General features: G+C 35.1%; 1 protein-coding gene across 5 annotated transcripts in view; it reads right to left on the bottom strand.

The window, feature by feature from the left end:
- NAALADL2 (N-acetylated alpha-linked acidic dipeptidase like 2) overlaps positions 1–19,053 on the bottom strand; it is an 887,154-nt gene that overhangs the window by 442,966 nt on the left and 425,135 nt on the right. For all 5 annotated transcript variants that reach the window (XM_045539692.1, XM_045539695.1, XM_045539696.1 and 2 more), the window contains exon 5: positions 12,467–12,617. In XM_045539692.1, coding sequence (XP_045395648.1) covers positions 12,467–12,617 — 151 coding nt within the window. The remainder of the gene's footprint in view (positions 1–12,466; positions 12,618–19,053) is intronic.

Raw genomic sequence — 19,053 nt, 5'->3', positions numbered from 1 at the left:
ACTCTGCTTGAAAGCACATAAACTTGGAAGCCCTTGATGGCAATATTTTGTCATGCCATCTTGGACATAGACCTGTTCGCAGAGATCTGGGAAGATGCCAAAATCTTGGACAATTTTAACATCAAAATAAATACTGACTGTAACAAATTATAATCCACTAAATAAAATAAGATTCCATTAGTCTACTGACGTAAATAAATGTGTGAATAAAGAGATGGAGAAGGGAAAGCTCTTGCATAGAGTGATGCGATAAATGATCCAGGCAAGATTCATCAATGGTTGCTAAAACTAATGGATATAAGTTTGAGGAAGAACAGGATATTTACATAGGCTAAAATTATATTCTTATAATTTATTTATTAAATAAAGAGGAAAAACTACTGTAGAAACCTCTCTGATACCACCTTAATATAAGTGATCAATAATGAGACCGAAAATGTCACATGTCTCCTGTTATAATACATTGAGAAGGAAATAGCATCACTTGTGGGCTAAAAAATACAAAAGAAGAATTTATTCAACAGAAACATTAAACAAATCCAAACTAAGGGAGATTCCACAGAATAACTGGCCTGTATTCTTCAAAAATATCAAGATCATAAAAGACACAGAAAATTCAATGAACTGTTCTATAGTAAAGGGGAATATCAAGGTGAAACAGTAAAAGCCAGGAACATTGTCTTGAGCTTGGAATCCTAGCTACTTGGGATGCTGAGGTGGGGGATTACTTGAAGCCAAGAGCTTCAGACTAGCCTGGGAAACACAAAGAGATCTCATCTCTCAAAAAAATTTACAAATTAGGCAAGTGTGGTGGTACTCCTCTATGGTCCCAGTTACTCAGGAGGCTGACGCAGGAGGATCACTTGAGCCCAGGAATTCAAGCCTGCAGTGAGCTATGATGATGCCACTACACTCCAGCCTGAGTAACAGAGCAAGACCCCATCTCTAAAAAATATATATATATATATAATTTGTGTTCTCAAATCGATCCTGGACCAGGAGTAAAAATAGCTCTAAAGAATATTATTGGTATAATTGATGAAATTTGAATATGGACTATGAATTAGAATATAGTTTTGTACTCATGTTAAATTCCCTGATACTAATATCTATATTGTAGCTTTGTAAGTGAATGCTCTTTTTCTTAGGAAATATACAATAACATATTCAGACATAAAGGGCAAGATGTTTGTTACTCACTGTCAAATACTTCAGAAAATATATACATACACATACATATTATATAAATATAGATGCATTTATATATTTGTATATATACTTAAACATAAATTCATATATTCTCTATAAGTATAAATCTACATATATATTTTAATGGAGCAAAAGAAAGAATTGTAAAGCAAGTAGGACAAACATAAAAAAATGGTGAATCAGGGTAAATGCTATGCAGAAGTTCTTTGTACTACTCTTGCAACTTTTCTTCAAGCTTAAATTATATTAAAATTAAAACATTACAAAAGTAAATTAAAAAATATTGATACCTATTGTTATGACTGCCTTTGGGAAATGCAGAAATGTCTAATTTATATTATTTTATCACCTCTGTAGTTTTCCATTACAAAGTGTGTTATCTTATGTAATGATATCTTACAACTCACAGTAATTACACTCCAGTATTTGCATATTGAAGACTGACAAATAGGCTTTTTCATATCATGGTTTATTTAACTATGCTTCTTCTGAAGTTTAGATTTACAGAATGAATTTGAAGTGAGGCTATAAAGCAAACATGTCTTTACTATAATAGGTTTTGCAAAAGAAGGTTGAAAATACACAAAAGTCAAATCCAATATGTATATATTTATAAAACAAAAAGTAAGCTTTTATTTGCATAATCAGCACAGATGATGATACATTTTAACATTCTTACAGGTACCGAAAGTAAAATAATTATAGGTGAGTTTTTGAAAAAATATTTTGGAAACAAATGATTGTTAATGAAATTGAATATTATCAGCTACTACAATAATTTGGGGTTTTTAAAAAGAGATTGCTATTATCTTTATGTGGCCTTTATCATTTGATACTGAATATAAAAATAAATTACAGATACTTTTATAACTTCATATCTGACATTAGTCATACTAATAATATTTTCTCTAAGGGAGCTTTAGTTTGTCAACAGAAAAATCTCCTGCTACTATAGTTTATAGGTCCAGTCCATGGCAGATAAAATGCATAAAAACTGGCTGGGAAAAGTGAAACTAAGTATGTTGATCAGCATGATTTGTTATTTTTCAGGCTCATTCCTATTCTTCTGTGCTATTTTAGCTAATATTTTCTGCTCAGCTATTGCCCAGTTCCTTAAAAAGGTGGGTTGTGCCTGTGATTATAATAACATTTAGAATTTTTGCAAAAGAGATGATTGCATTTTACACATAGTTTGAAGCTATTAAATAAAAAGAGTTTAATAAAGTTGGGGAAATGACAGATTTTGAATATATTCCATCAAAATAATCCATAAAATTTTATGGTTGAAAAAATAAACTCAGGATTTTTGGTTGGTTATTCCTCCCATTCTTTGGTTAGTTGTCTAATTTATTAAATTGTTTAATTGCTAAATTTATTTATTTTATAATATGCAGATATTATTTTTTAGATTAAAAAAGTGGTGGAGTATTGATAATTATATATGGATGGTATAATCAGTATAATCTAAATTTGTTCTGATATCATATCAACATAATTTAAACCTATGGGCAGGGTTTATAATTTGACCATTGTATTTTATATTTCATCCTCAATGTTACCTTTGTAAACAGCTCTATAAACAAATTTCAGTGACCTCTATATGTTTTTTAAAATCCTGTCTCTTTCATGTTTTAGATTCTCAGGCCATGGGGCTTGATGACTAGAACCTTGTAACTTTTAACTAGCAACATGAACTTTTTGAGCTGTTTCCCAGAAATGACAGAATCTCTGCAAGACAAAGGAGTTGAAATTCTGAGGGCCCCTGGGCAGACTTCCTGATGCCAAGAATCACCCTCCCTCACTAATGTGCCCCAACTGCAAGTAGCCTCTCCTTAAAAAGCTTTCACTCTCCCTTAGTCGGAAAGACAGATTTGAGGATTCCCTTGTTTTCCCAACTGATGTCTTTCGGATCAAAAAAAAGTTCCCCTCTTTGTTGGAAATACTCATTGTCTCAAATAATTAGCTCTTTGTGTGGCGAGCAACTAGACCTAGGCGGAAACACCCCTGTGGTTTTGATAACACCCTTAAACCTGTTGAATATAAAACTAAATTGAAACTTCATTTAAGCCCTAAATTGAATTATTTGTCTGATGCCACACCAAACTGCAACTCTTATTTTCATAAATCTCATATTCCTAAATTGTATGGTGGATGCAAAAGAACAGTAGTGGAATCACTACTAGATTAGAAGTTAGACAACCTGGGATTTAAGTGCTGGTTATATTAATCAAGTCCCTTTAATTAAGGATCAGTTTTACTTTTTTGTAAATTGGGCCAGTTAAAGCTATCCTGTTGAAGGAACCAAATAAGGGAAAGAATGAAAAGTGCTATAAGAATTTCAAACTAATTCTATTTTTGTTTCAATAGCTTCTCATATTCATTGAGAAAGCAATTTATTGGTAAATCTTTTTTTGCCTTTAAGCAGTGGATTTTATCATCCTCTTAGAATTCACCATAGATTTTTGTGGCAACTTTAGCTCTTAAATGAAGCAAACTGATCGTCTCTATTGATTGAGTACTTGTTTAATTTAAAGTAGAGAGCTGGGGGTACAATAATAAGTAAAAATCATTCTAAATGACAAATGTACTATATGGCACACTGATTTCTTATGAACTATAACCACTCAAAAATGCTCTCTGTAGGCTATAATCCTAGAGATTTCAACAGTGAATTGAAATTTCTCTGTGTGGGCCAAGAAAACTTATGTTATGAAAATTATTTTTCAAAACAAAATTTAGACTTTTTAAAGGAGCAGGTTGAATTTTAAAAATCTATCTTTTCCATAAGTTGTGAATTAAACTTTCTGAAAAAGTTTAGTCTGCTTAACAATGAGCCAGTCTTTAAATGGTTCTAAGAATCAAATTGAATGGTATTTCAAGTAGATCTGAAGCTTTCAGAACACATATAAGAACCATCAGTCAGTAACAGTGAAATAGGAAAAATTCAAACACTTTTTATTTTTCCCCAACCAAGTGACAAGCCACTTCATGCTGTGAATATCTAACATTTTGCTTTGACAACTAGGCACATATTTATATTTTCTGCTATTCTAGTTGGGGAATAGTTCAACACTGTCTCAGTTGATTTAGTGCCAACTTGAGTCAGTCTTTCGACATTTGTCCAGGTAACTGGACCAAGAATACCTGGTGAAGACTTGTCACAAATTATAGTGATATTCTTTTTTCTTTGAATAGTTTTGGTTGGCAGGGGTGATGTTGAACAGACAGTAGATAAACAACACACAGATCCACTGAATTGTAACACTGGGAATATTAAATAAACTATGTCATTTGATATATTTCACTAGAGTAAAACCACTGAAAAGACTTTCCTCTCCAGAATTTAAAACAAAGGAAAAAAAAAAAAGATTATAGCAAAAGAGAGAGAGAAAGAGAGAGAGAGATATAGATACAAAGCTTTAAATCAGGAAGGATTTCAGGAAATAGAGTATGAGGAAATTCAAGTCTAAGTCAAGATGAAAGAAATAGCTTGAATTTCAATTAACCAGTAGTAAATAGATTAGGCAGTTTTCTGGGGGTAATGTTAAAATTAAAATCAACACTGTAGCTAATAGAGAATTCAGAAGATAAATTATTAAAGGAGTATACGGAGGAAAAGGATTTATGACTCCCAACACTATTTCTAGTTCTTCAGAGTTCAGATAATCTTAATGCTTAGAAATTTGGAAAGCATTTTCTTTTCCATGTTCCAACACAGACTAGATGAAATATTCTTTAAAGATATCCATTTCTCACTTTCCTTTTTTTATGCTTACTTCCTATCTTTCTGATTTTCTCTTTGTCTTGGGCCTTATCCTATGTAGCTGATTAACGATTTTAGGCTAAGCACAACTCCAATTATAACTGATCACTGATGCTATAATTATGACTAATTACTATAAATATCAGTTCTTATGTCCCATTTACCTGAGCCTTTGGCTAAAACAAAAGATTCATGTGCTTCAAGATTGAGAATAGAATTTTGCTATATAAACCATAAAGTCTCTTAGAATTCTAAAATTATATGGTTCTAAGAAATGAGATTTGTTTGGACCATAGTTTAGTGTAATTGAAACACTTGCAGCAAGTTGATGAAAGCAGTTGTAAAGAATCAGAATATGCCATCCCAAAATATGTCACTTTGGCATAAGGACTATTTTGAACTGAAGATAATTGAGAAACAAAAGATGGCCTCCTCCAGAAAGCTCTCTGCCCTCTCCCCTACCCCTGTCCCACCATTTACCTAAATTCAAGCTTAGATCCTTAATCACCAGAAACTCTTATCAACCCAGAGGAGACGAATCTACATAACACACTTTACTAAAGCAAAATTTATCTTCCATTAATTTTCCCCCATAAATTTATCTTCCCACAGTTTGCCACATTTGAAAGCCTAAATCCCTTTTCCTTTGTTTTCTTACTTCTCTACAAATTTATTATTCTTTCTAAGATGCTATATAAACCTCAAGTCCAACAAGCCCAAGCTACTCATCACTGAATTCCTCCCACATGTGCTACATGTGTTAATTAACTGTTTTTCTCTTGCTAATCTGTCTTTGAATTTGCAGGGCCCTAGGCAGACAATTTTGACTACAGAGGAAAAAGTAAGGTGGTTTTTTTTTTTTTTCATCCCCTACCTACACTGTCATGATGATGTCTTTGATACATTGGTTTAATCTTTGAAACATTTGATAAATTATCATGGGACTTAAGAAAACAGATAAGATCTCTAATTTGTTAATATTGTAAATGAGAATTTCAAAAGAATTTCAAAACTTTTAATCAATGGAATTTCTGCTATTTTGAGCGGCAGAAGATGTGAGAAAGTTGACAAAAGTATTCAAGGAGGAAAAACCATGTATTTTGAAAACAAAACTGCCAGGGGTAATGCTTATACTTTTTTAAAAAGCAGTTTTAATTAGGTTAACAATTGTCAGGGTATCACCCAGGGTCAAAATTATTCAAGGCAAGCAGTCATGTTAAGGGAATAAGATATTCCTTTAATAAATATTTATGGATAGCCTATTGAGTGAAGGAACTGGCTGAGAATCCAGATCATATATGTCAGAATCTTGCTTGACACAGAGGCAGCAAATATGAAAGGTAGTAACACAAGATGGTACAAGAACAGTCACATGAGGTCACAAAGTTTAGGTCAGTATACCCTGCAGTCCAATTTAGATGTGGCAGATGAAGAATAACAAAGTTTCTCTAGCTCTATGGTTCTCAAATTTCAGTTGCACCAGGATCCCCTGGAAAGCTTGTTAGACTACAGATAATTGGGCCCCTTCTTCTGAGTTCCTCTTTAAACTTTGAGTAGAGCTCAAGATTACTGATTTCTTTACAAACAGTCTTGTTGTGAATATATGTAAGTATAATCCTAATTTTTATTGTGTATAACACTCAGAGTAGTTAACATGTTCAGTGAATTCAAACGCTTGTTTTTGTTAAAAGAATGATCATTCTGTTCTGGGTTAAATGGCTAATGTTATTTGGAAACCTTTTACTCTTTAATTCTGTAATAATCAAGAGCTATTTGGATATGAATGAGACTGAGCAGAACTTCCATCTACGGAGTTCCTATGTCTTATTTGGACAATCCACTTGGATTACATGTTATAGAAGACTGCACTGGCATTCTGGTTTACAAAACACCTACTTGAATTAATACAGAAATGGTACTATACTTCACAGCAACAAAAGGGAAAGAACTTCAGATATATGCAACCATAAATAAATGTCACAGACATTATTCTGAGCAAAAGAACCTGCACACAATATGATATATACTATATGTTTCCATTTTTATAAAGTTCTAAAAGGTTGTATGATGAAAAACATGAGACCAATGTTAGCTAGGTCTGGTAATGTCAGATGGGAGCCCCTCAACCTTGAACTGCCTAGCCTCCAGTACTATAAGAAATAAACTTCATTCTTTATAAATTGCCCAGTCTCAGGTACTCTGTTATAGCAACACAAAACAGACTAAGACATGAAATTGATAACTTAAGTGGCATTTTGCCATAACGAATGCCTGGAAATGTAGAAGTGGCTTTGGAAGTTGGTAATGGGTAGAGGCTGGAAGAATTTGGAGGAATAGGCTAAACAAAGCCTAGACTGCCATGAGCAAATCTGAGAGCATTAATGGAAATTCTGGGGAGGGCTCGGAAGAAGATAAGAGTGGTAGGAAAAGTCCTAATCTTTATAGAGATTACTTTAAGCGGTCATGGCCAGCATGTTGGTAGAAATATGTTGGATGGTAAGGGCCATTCGGAGAAGGTCTCAGATGGAAATGAGGAAAAGGTGTTGGAAACCTGAGTAAAGGCCAGCTTTGTTATAAAGTAGCAAAGAAATTGGCTGAATTATGGCCATGCCCTAGGGCTCTATATAAGGTGAAATTTAAAAACAATAAACTAAGTTATAGGGCAGAAGAAATATCTCAGCATCAAGCATTAAATGTGCTGCATGGCATCTTTTGGCAGTTTACAGTAAAATGAAAGCAAAAATGTTTTGAAGATGGAATTTTTAATTAAAAGAGAAGCAGAACAGAAAGAATGGGATAATCAGTGGCCTGGCTATGTAAAAAATAGAAAAGGTGTGGTTAGGAGAGGAAAGCAAGGGTGTATCCATTTGATAAGGAGATTAGTATGGATAGAAGCCAGGTGCTATTCATCAAGACAATGGGAGAACGACCCCTAATCATTTCAGTGATCTTCCAGGCTGCCCCATCCATCACAAGTCCAGAGTGCTAGGGTCTTGAGGGCAGAATACTTTTGAAGGATGGGCTTGTAGGTGCCCTCCACAGCTTGCTGTCCTGCGCTGCCTTGGGACTCTGCTGCCTAAATTCCAGTGTAGTGGCCCTCAGCCACCCCAGCTGTGGCTCGGTGGCCCAGGTACAGCTTAGGCTGCTACTCTGGAAGGTACAAGCAGCAGGTGTTGGTGGTGTCCACATGGTGCTGACTCTGAAGACATGTAGAATGCAAGAGTGGTGGGGTTATGGTGGCCTCTACCTAGATTTCAAAGGATGTTGCAGGCAATCTGGAAGCCCGGGCAGAAAATTGTCACAAGAATGAAGCCACTGCAGGAAGTTACTGCTACAAAAATGCCTACTAAGGCCACCACAGAGAGTTCCTACAAGGGCAATGCCTAGTGTGGCCATGGAAGTGGGACTACCCCTGAGACCTGAGAACTGTAGAGCCACCAGCATACAACTCCAACTTGAGATATCTGCAGGCACTAGACTCCAACCCATGAGAGCTGCTGGGTGGAGGGAGTCAGTCTGGCAAAGCCACAGATCAGGGGCTTCTTGAGGCCTTGGGGGCCCAATCCCCACCCCAGTGTGCCCAGGATGCAGGACATGAAGTCAAAGGAGATGATTTTCTGGCTTGAAGACTTAATGTTGTTTTCCCTATTGGGTTTTGGACTTACTTGGGAGTAGTTACTCTTGTCTTGCCTATTTCTCCCTTTTCAAATGGGAGTATTTATTTTATGCCTGTCTCACATGTGTTTTGGAAGTAGTTACTTGTTTTGATTTCATTGGCTCACAGCTGGAAGGAAATTTGTCTCAGGATAAATACTGCCTTGAGTCTCACTCATATAAGATTTAGATCAGACTCTGGACTTTAGACTTTGGAGTTGGTGCTGGAAAGAGTTAAGACTTTGGGGCTACTGGGATAGAATGAAGGTATTTTTCAAGGGAGAAGAACACAAATTTGGGGGGGCCAGGGGTGAAATGATAAGTTTTAAAAATGTCCCCCAAAGTTCATGTGTTGAAAACTTGATCCTTAATGTAACAATGCTGAAAGGTAGGATATTTGAGGAATCACTGACTCATGAGAGCTCTGCCCTTGTGAATGGATTGATGTTGTTTGTTCCAGGTGAGAACTGGAGAAGTATGTATGGGACACAATGCAGATAACGGGAAAACCCAAGTCTGGAGAGTCCCCAGAGGTTGTAAAGCTAACAGACAGCTGCAGCCAGCATTCCTATCCCCCCTGATAAGGACGGAACTACCCCCTCCCTTATCTCTACGGGATGAGACTAACTCAGGGTTCCCAAAAAGTGGTTGTTTGAAAAAAAAATATTGCAGCAGCTGTCTGGCCCAGGTACTCCTCACTCTCCCATAAAAAAACCTCTGTGAAACCCAAGGCTTTCCCCTCCCTCAGCGTGGATGCTCTTTGGCCTCCACCCATCTGCACCCAGGTGCCCAAAATAAATAGTATTTTGCTACACATGAGGCTTAGTCTCTCTCTCTCTCTCCCCCTCTCTCCTCCCTCTCTCTCTCTCTCTCTTTCAGCTCCAGACCTAACAGTTGATGTCAGAAGCCAAAAATATAAATCACTGTAGTTAAGTAGAGCTTCTTAGCAATGAGGGTTATCTTTTCCTTTTCTGGGTATTGCATAGAGGTTCATATGTAAAAAAGAGATACCCCATTCCTGCCAACAGTATATTTGTAAAAGAACTTTTCATGTGAGACCTACATAAGTGACATTGAGTAACACAGAAGATAGTGTAATTTATTGCATTGATATTTTGTCACTGGAACTAAGGTCTGACTTAGAATTTTGCCCAATATGTTTATGTAGCCATTTCACCTTTGTTTGGAATGTAGGCAGCAAGTATAAGTATTTATATTGTGAAAATGTTTCTTTAAATAGTATTATTCTAGGGGAATGATGGAAATAGAAAACCATCATTTGGGAAGCACTACAATAATAATTGTAACAGATAAGAATCTTGATCGTTGCTAAAATTTGTGGGGAAAACTATGACAAGAAATAGAATATTTACTGTCTCATAGTGTTATAGGTAGGTAGTGAGGGAACTTGGCTCTCCTTGGTGCTGCCCCACCTTGACCCTGCCCTGAGCAATTACCACACCTGGAGGAAGGAGGAATGCCCTGTTAATCTGCAAAAGAATGAATGGAATTCTCCAGCCTGAGGGCCAGGGAGCCCAGGCACAATAGGGTCTAGGAAAAAACCTAGAGTAACCTAAGGCTAATTATTATCATGTCATTAACTGTCTGTCCATCAAAGTGGTTCAATGGTGACCTTTGAACCATGAGGAAGGCCCAATCCAGACATCACAAAACAGGACCCCAGAACATAACCAGGGCCTCTTGTTATAACAGGGACCCGTTCATCATCTGTGTTGAATACATCTTGCTCTTTCTTGCTCAGTAAACCTATCTTGTTCTTTCTCAATAAACTTCCTTTTGTGCTGGCTCTGCTATTAGTGTGTTTGGTCATTCTTTGGCCAAGAGAACACCAAGAACGGAGAACAGACTGCAAATCTGACAATAGTACCTCCCCACAAGATACTTGTTAATTACAAAGGAAAAACAAAGTTCTACAATGGAGAAAACTGGCAAACACAACCATAACCTTTGGATCAAGGTTAGCATCATGAGAAATTAGACATATCAACAATAGGTACCTCCTGATATGCAAGGAGAAGAACACAACTCCTCTGCAATATTCTTTCAAGAATGTATAACCACAATCTAATCACTAGAAAGTATTGGGAAACCTCAATTGAGGGACATTCTGCAAAATAACAGACCGAGGAACTGTTTCAGATTGGGGCAGATTAAGGAAATAAGGCAACTGAATGCAGTATGGAATTCTGGATTGGATCCTGGACCAGAAAAATAATAGTGGGACTTATTGAACAAATTTGAATAATGTCTATCATTAGCTACTAGCATTGTATCAATATTAATTTTATGGCTTTGATAATTCTACTATGGTTATGTAAGAAGTTAATGTTAGAAGTTAATAGCCTCTAATGTTAATAAAGGTATACTATTCCATATATACTATACTTGCAACTATTTTGTAAGTTTAAATTATTTCAAAATAAAAAGTAAAAGAAAAAAAGCATTTTGAGATTGCTTAAGACTCTGGCCAAAATTTACTAGATATGACTGAATTCAGCATTTATTAAAAGACCTGGGCTGAAAAAATGGTAAAGGTGAGTGTTGCCAACTGGACAACTTACCAACTTAAGCAGAATACTCATAAAGTGTCTGCTTTTGGTAGCATCACAGCTCGTTGACCTGCCACAAAGAGTTAGCAGCTGCCAAATGCAGCCTCCTAAAGTTGAGGAATTACGACCCAGGGCAGTGAAAGCACTTGCAAATGAGAGAGGTGGATCGATGTTTTCGATGATGGGTAGAAAGCGTAGACAGATACCTACTAATTCTAATTTCAAAATTGGAATAACAAGACAAGTGACTGTGCACAGTGTAGATCAGTGAAGTCCCAGAGAAAAATCTTACACAGATTATTAAAAGAGTACTTTTGTTGTGTCTAGAAGACAAAGCAATAATCAGTAGACTCAACAAAGTTCATAAGTTATAAATCATCTTAGATTCAATTTTCTTCCTATTAATACATAGACAGAATGGACAGAAGGGCTTGAGTAAGATAACTAGTAAATTCTTTTGTGATATTTTGGGGGCATAAAGGAAAAATATTGGCAGAACACGTGACTAATTACATTTTTTTTTTTTTTTGGTTAGTTTAATTACTGACTGAAGTGTCATGGTTAATGGGTTAGTATTACCCTGGAAGACGTTTCAAAGGACTTTTTCCTCAGCCAAGTTGTATGAACAGAAAATTCATCAATGACATATTGGACAGAAATTCAATGATGCAGTGATCAGCTGCCAAAATCACAAAATCTCTCTGTCACATGATCTTCAGTGTCATGAACACAACTTACCTCTATGCTTCCAGTGACTGGGCAAACCAATGAGGTTCCTTCTAGAGAGCTGGAAAATTTGATCATGTTAAGTCCATTTCTCTCTAGCATCTCCTCTTACTACTTTACTCACCTATCTTGACCAGGGGTAGCCCTAGACTTTGAAATTAAATTTACTACAGTTGCCCCAAAGCAGCAACATTTCATGCTCCTGGGTATTTGTACATGTTTTTGATCTGTATAGAGAGCCTGCCCCTCATAGTATTAATTTATCTTATCAGTCAATCAATAACCACACATAAAATGTTTGCCATCTATACATGACACTGCAATTTATTGAGATAAAAATCTATCATAGATTTTTTAAAAAGTTTTATTACAACAAATTGGTAGTCTGTAATTTTGAGAATATAAAAAGAAAATCACCTTTTAAAATATGGGGTATTAAGAATTATATGACTTTACTATTCCTTGATTAATTTAGGGAGTATGTACTTATAAATTGCAACCTTGTAATGCTTACAAGAATAATAAAGATGAAAAATAAACTTACCAGCACTTGGGTAACCAGGCGTAGAAGGATCTCCTCCTGGATTCAGTGACACCATGAAGGTATCATGGCTAAAATTTGCAGTCTTTGGTAAATCACAAGGATCAATATATAGAAGGACACCTCCAAATCCAGCGTTTTCCAATAAGGAAAGCTAAGAGAGGGGAACAATCTATTAAAAATACTATCATACACATTAAAAGTTCATGTACTGCTTCATGAATGTGGCTGTGATAGGATGGCTTTTTTTTTCTTTTCAAATAAAAAAACACTTCAGATTTTCTAACTACCAAGTCCAGTCAGACAGTTTTTCTACTTGCCTCTACCCTTTTTTCCTCTATCTCCACAATATTTAAGTGGCATTACTATAATGTTTATACTTGATTTCAGCTGTCCATGGAATTTTTCACTCCGTTTTTTAATTGTCTAAGTAGATTTGAACTTTCTACTTTTTGGAATTAACAGAGGATCTACTACAGACAAGGCTCTGCTTTTAAAAGAACAGTTTTTTCTGACCAATATTATGTCCTTCCTTATAGCAGAAATCACCTACAGTATTGTGATATATTAAATTAATATTTTCTCCAGGGCTGAGCCTGTCATACCAGTCGCTAAAATTTTGAAAGACTTTCACACTGTTTGGAAAATAGCCACTGTCCTGAACCTCCCGAGAGTCCTCAGTATACTGCTCATCTTCATCTCTGCCACGGATGCCCCAGCCAGACCTTCCAGATACAGCAACTGAGGGGGTTTCATTACACATAACCCAATGAGGGGCCTCCTTCTGAATAATCAGCCCCCGTTCTGGCCCTGTCATTAAATGTTCTGAAAATAGTCCCCATTTACCTCTTTGAAACAGCTAATGTAAAGATTCTTTTCTGTTTTTTAATAAAAACACAATAGATAAATATGAGGCAGATGAACTTGACAACATATTAAGTTTCTAACTTTTTAAATTGATTTTTTTTTTTTTTTGGTAAAGAGCTTAGTGTGAATTACCTGATATGAGAAATAATATTCATGATTTGCTAATTCTGTTTTTTTCTGATGAGAGTAATTAGGGAACATTGAGAGAAAAAAAAGAGAACATGACTACAGGTCATAATGAATATAGCTAGTTACTGCTCATTGTGTGACTCTAGTTAATCCCTGTATTTCACTTCCCAGTTGCTCCTATGTTGGTTATTGAGTTTTGCAAACTAAGCAAGACAGCAGCATGTGTCCCTGGCTACACCACCTCATGGGGGCTTGGGTCATGCTTATCTTCTCCATAGTTGTACACCGTGCACTCAGCAGGCATAGAGTAGGCATTTGAAAATATTGCTAAGTGAGAGAATGAATCAGAAAGATGCAAGCAAGGAACAGTAGCTATTCTTAAAGAAAAGAGAACTCTCAGAAAATACTTAGGATGTACTTCTATTGGGAAAAATAAAACATATAAATGTACATATAACATGATTTTCACTGTATAAAGAAAACAATGTGCAAACATAAAAACTGATATAGAATTTAAGTATGCCACATTAATGTCACTTTTCCTACTTCTTTAAACATTCTCTGTACTTTCTAATTTTTGGTGTAATAAACAATATGTATTATCTTTATTGAAAAAACAAAACAAAACAAAACTAACATTAAGAACCTAAGCAAAGTATAATTCACTCACATTTCCCTTCTGTAACAAAACACTCGGATCAGAATTCTGTCATTATTTTCCCTTCAGTGTTTTAATGGAAAGAAGGGAAGAATTTAAGGAGAGAGGGGGAACGATAAAAAGGAAAAAGAGCTAAGATTGCTAGACATAAGGCTTACTCTTTAAATCCTCACCACGGAAGTCCTTAGGGAGTGCTTCTAATGTTTACATCCTCAAATAGCAATTCTTAAAAAGAATGATCAATGGAATAATTTTGAATATTCTGCTTACTGTAAAAGAATATATCAAGAAAAAGTACGAACTTCTTGAGACAGCAATTTTTTAAATATTAAACATAACTTTTTTATTTATTACTAAAGCAATTCACAATCATTAGAGAGAAAAAGTTACAACCAAAGGAAAAAAAGTCCCATTATCCTATCAATCAACAAATAGTTAATGTTAACATGTTGAAGTATCCAGACACTTTTACTAGGGCTTATGCACATACACTTATAAAATAAGACCATAATCATAAATGCTATTTTACAATCACTTTTCATTCAATCAATGGTGCATGATAAACTTCTGTGCATGTTGATAAGTACACTTCTCTGTCATTTTAGTAGCTGTATACTGTTTTATATATATATATATATATATATATGTATATGTACATGATATAAGTGATACTATATAGAGAGACCATAAATGTTATTTAACCAATAACTGTTGGTCATACAAATTATTTTAAATTTTTTAAATATTATAGTGCAAAAAACTTCCTTATAGCTAAATCCCCACACAAATACCCATTTTCATGAAATATATTTCCACAGGTAGAATTTCCAGGTCAAAGTATTCCTTTTTTTATGTTTTTTGGTAAGCTGTTTTCCCTCCAGGGAAGCTAAGGAACAAGTTATATTCTTACCAGCTACATATGCAATTATTTGTTTCCCTTCACTCTCAACAACATTGATTATTATTTTTTAAGATATATTTACTAATATAGCCAAAAATATTTTTCAAAATAAATATTTTATTTACAAGTCAAATTAAACCTCTTTCTGCATGATTTTCACCACTTGTATATGTTGTCTTTTGAGAATTACCTGCTTGTTAAAAATTATTTTGAAGATTCCTGGGCTACTTGTCCATTCACAATTTTATATTGGGTGTCACTTTGTGCAGGTAAAATGCTGGCATTGGGATATGGAGGTAAGTATGACAAGGTGTCTGCTCTCAGGAAGTTCAGTTTACCAGTGGAATGAACAAAAGTTTTCATTTTGAGTGCTAACTCCAATTAAATAGCAAAGAATGGCTGCCTAGAGAAGGACTGTTAAGTTCAGGTTCAAGGTCACTGCAAAAGTGATTCTATGAGTGATGTCTGCCATGACCAGAAGGAAGGGAAGTGGTGATCCACACAATTTTTTCTTATCTTTTCTTTCTTTCTTTCTTTTTTTTTTTTATTTGCTGACCTTGCTTTAGTAGGACAGTCAAAATATCCTCCAAAATCTCTTCTAAAAAGGTCGGTACAATAACTATTCGACTGTTTAATGTTCATGAAATCTAGTATTTTCGATTTATCTTAGTCAAAAATAATACACTGGAGCTGCCATATTCTAGCACATACTCTTTTCTTAGTAATATGTTGTGACCCCTTTTATAATCAATATATAACATGATATTTTTCTATAGCTGATGGCCTATAATGAAGCAATGGGGTTAGACGGTACACTGTCTGTCTTTGGCTAGAGTTGATTGCTTCCCCACAGCCCTGAAGGGATAGGTCATCATGCAGTTTGGCTCCCTCCTCCATCCTCTGCCTGCAATGGGTATACCTGAGATGGACACCTCTTCAATGTTGTCAGATTTGGTTCCTGGTGCCATCTGTTGCTAACCATCATAGAGCTCTTAATTCAATAGCTTAATTCAATAACTCTTAATTTCAGAAACTATTGCTGGATTTCCAGTGAAGTTAGCAATAGAGGACATTGACCTGACTATATTAAATATTAAATGAAAAAAATTCCTCAGCATTGTTAACACTGCATTTTGAACATGCTAAGGTTGAGGGTGGTTAAAATGTTCAAGAAATCTCCTACTCTGGTAAGATTGTACTTTTCAAAATGCATTCAAGTGCAAGCCAATGCAAAAGGAATGAAGCCCACTGTCACTGAGCTGTTTGCTTTTTCTGTTGGCACAGGTGAGATTGGTTAGCCCTGCCCAGCACCTCTCACAGACTGAGATAGCCTGAAACCCAGGGTGATGATTACACTGGGGGTATAATTACTGAAAAGTGGGTTCAAATTGTACACCAAGATTTCCTGACCTTGAACTTTGACTATCACTTAATTATCCCTCTTAAATATAAATGTGACAGACTTGTGGTTCTTTGCCATGCTCAATTTTGTAAACATCTTGCTCAGAAGGTAGAAACTATGAACCTTCTAAAGAAAACTGGTGACAAAAAGGGAGCAGGCAGAGATAACAGAGATGACAATGGGCAAGAGAGGGAATACCGTGCACAGACTCCAGGTCCAGTTGTACTTGTTCCACTTGAACTGGGTAAGGTTTTCCTCCCTTTCTTTGAGAGGACTTCTGTTACGTGCAAATATATCAGTCATAACCAAGAAAAGTGAAAAATAATTAAAATAGGAAATGGTTCTGGGTTTTTGGTACTACTCTTGACAATAAAGAGCTATGTGAATACACATATAATCTCTCTAGGCTTTGGTTTCATCAACCATAAAATGCAAAGACTGAATTACAATATCCTCAAAGATCCTTTCTGCTCTAAATGAAAAACCATATAGTCTAATCCAATGATTTAAAAATATTTATAGAGATATATTTATTGTATTTTAAAATATTTTGTCACATATAAAACTTGGTTTTAAACTACTGGTCTGGAATACACTCTCCAAAAATAACACAATTTCTATGGTTATAAAGGACCTTTAAAATAGTTTTATGATGTGAATTATCAGAACATACAGTATCAATATTTTAATTTTGCATTAAACTACTGTTACGGACAAAATATAAAAAAAACTGAAATACTTAGAATATATACATTAAAATTCTGAGTAACTGAACTATTTTTTTTCCTCCTTTTCAGATCTAATTTAATACTACACTGTGAAGTGCACATTTTATCTTTTAAAGCTATTTCACAGTGTTTACACTCTAAAACGTACTGCATATATATAACAATTGCATAATTATGCAGAATTAAATGAATACTATTTTAATGCAGCAATCAGCACTCTGTTTATATTGGGAATATTTCTACTGTAATAAGTACTTCAACCAGTATTTTATTCCCAAAAGAGAAGTTAAATATTGTGTAAATTTACCAAACATGTTTATTCAAAATGTCCATCAATGATAATTACTAATCCTTCCATAACTAAGGATTACTCCTAAAACATATTCATTTTACATTATGTTTTCAATGAATATAGGTGTCATTAAATCAACCTCCTATGAATATGCCTCCTACCCTCTTTTATTTAACTCAAAGAACCACTAAGTGCTGAGCCAGCATGATCACTGCCCAAGTTTTCATGGGTACTAACATTTCACTGTGACAAGGTGCCTAATATAGCTGCTAGACTAGTAACTGAGAAATTGTCCTTAGTCATCCTGTGACACCCTTCAGGTTCTATATCCAGGGTCAGTCAACTCCCTTCAAACTACATCATAGCTCCACCACCAACAACAAAAAAGCACACATCACTTGAAACATTCATAATGCCCCCAGTGCATCAAGTAATTTTTTTTTCTTATTTCAAGTTCTCATTTTTAAATTTCAGAATATTACAGTGATGCAAATGTTTTGGCTACGTGGGTTGCTTTTGTACTGCTTGCATCAAAGTTATAAATGTGCCCATCAACCAGATAGTGTACATTGTACTGGTTAGGTATGATTTCACCTAGTTCCTCCTCCCCCTTTCCACCTGCATAATTTCCAATGACTTTCACTTCCATCTGTGCATATAAGTGCTGATTGCTTAGTTCCAATTTAATAGTGAGTACATGTGGTGTTTGTTTTTCCATTTCTGTGATACTTCACTTAGGAAGATGGTCTCCAGTTCCATCCAGATTGTTGAAAAAGGTATTAATTCATTTTTTATGGCTGAATAGTACTCCATGGTATACATATACAACATTTTATTAGTCCACTCATGAATTGATGGGAACTTGGGTTGATTCCACATCTTTGCAATTGTGAATTGTGCTATAGTAAACGTTCTACTGAAAGTGTCTTTTTCATATAATGACTTTTTTTCCTTTGGGTAATCCAGTAGTGGGATTGCTGGATCAAATGATAGGTCGACTTTTAGTTCTTTGAGGACTCTTCAAACTATTTTCCATAGGGGTTGCACTAGTTTGCAGTCCCACCGACAGTGTATAAGTGTTCCTTTCTCTCTGTATCCACACCAGCGTCTATTGTTTTAAGACTTTTTGATAAAAGCCATTCTCACTGGCATTAGAAGAGATTTCATTGTGGTCTTGATTTGCATTTCTCTGATGATTAGTGACATTGAGTTTTTTTTAATATGTTTATTGGCCATTAGTCTAACTTCTTTTGAAAAGTTTCTTTTCATGTCCTTTGTACACTTTTTAATGAGGTTGTTTAATTTTTTTCTTGCCGATTTGCTTGAGTTCTTTGTAGATTCTGGTTATTAGCCCTTTACTGGATCTATAGCATGCAAATATTTTCTCCCATTCTGTAGGTTGTCTATTTGCTCCATTGATTGTTTCCTTGGCTGTGCAGAAACCTTTTAACTTAATCAAGTCCCGTTTATTTTTGTTGCTGTGATTGCTGTTGGGGTCTTCTTCATAAATTCTTTGCCTAGGCCGATATCTAGAAGAGTTTTTCCAACATTTTCTTCTAAAATTCTTATAGTTTCATGTCTTAGATTTAAGTCAGTTATCCATCCTGAATTAA

This window comes from Lemur catta, chromosome 1, assembly GCF_020740605.2.
Source record: "Lemur catta isolate mLemCat1 chromosome 1, mLemCat1.pri, whole genome shotgun sequence".
NCBI classification, from domain to species: domain Eukaryota; kingdom Metazoa; phylum Chordata; class Mammalia; order Primates; family Lemuridae; genus Lemur; species Lemur catta.
The sequence above is the reverse complement of the archived record's forward strand: the minus strand, read 5'-3'. Positions and strand labels throughout refer to the sequence as shown.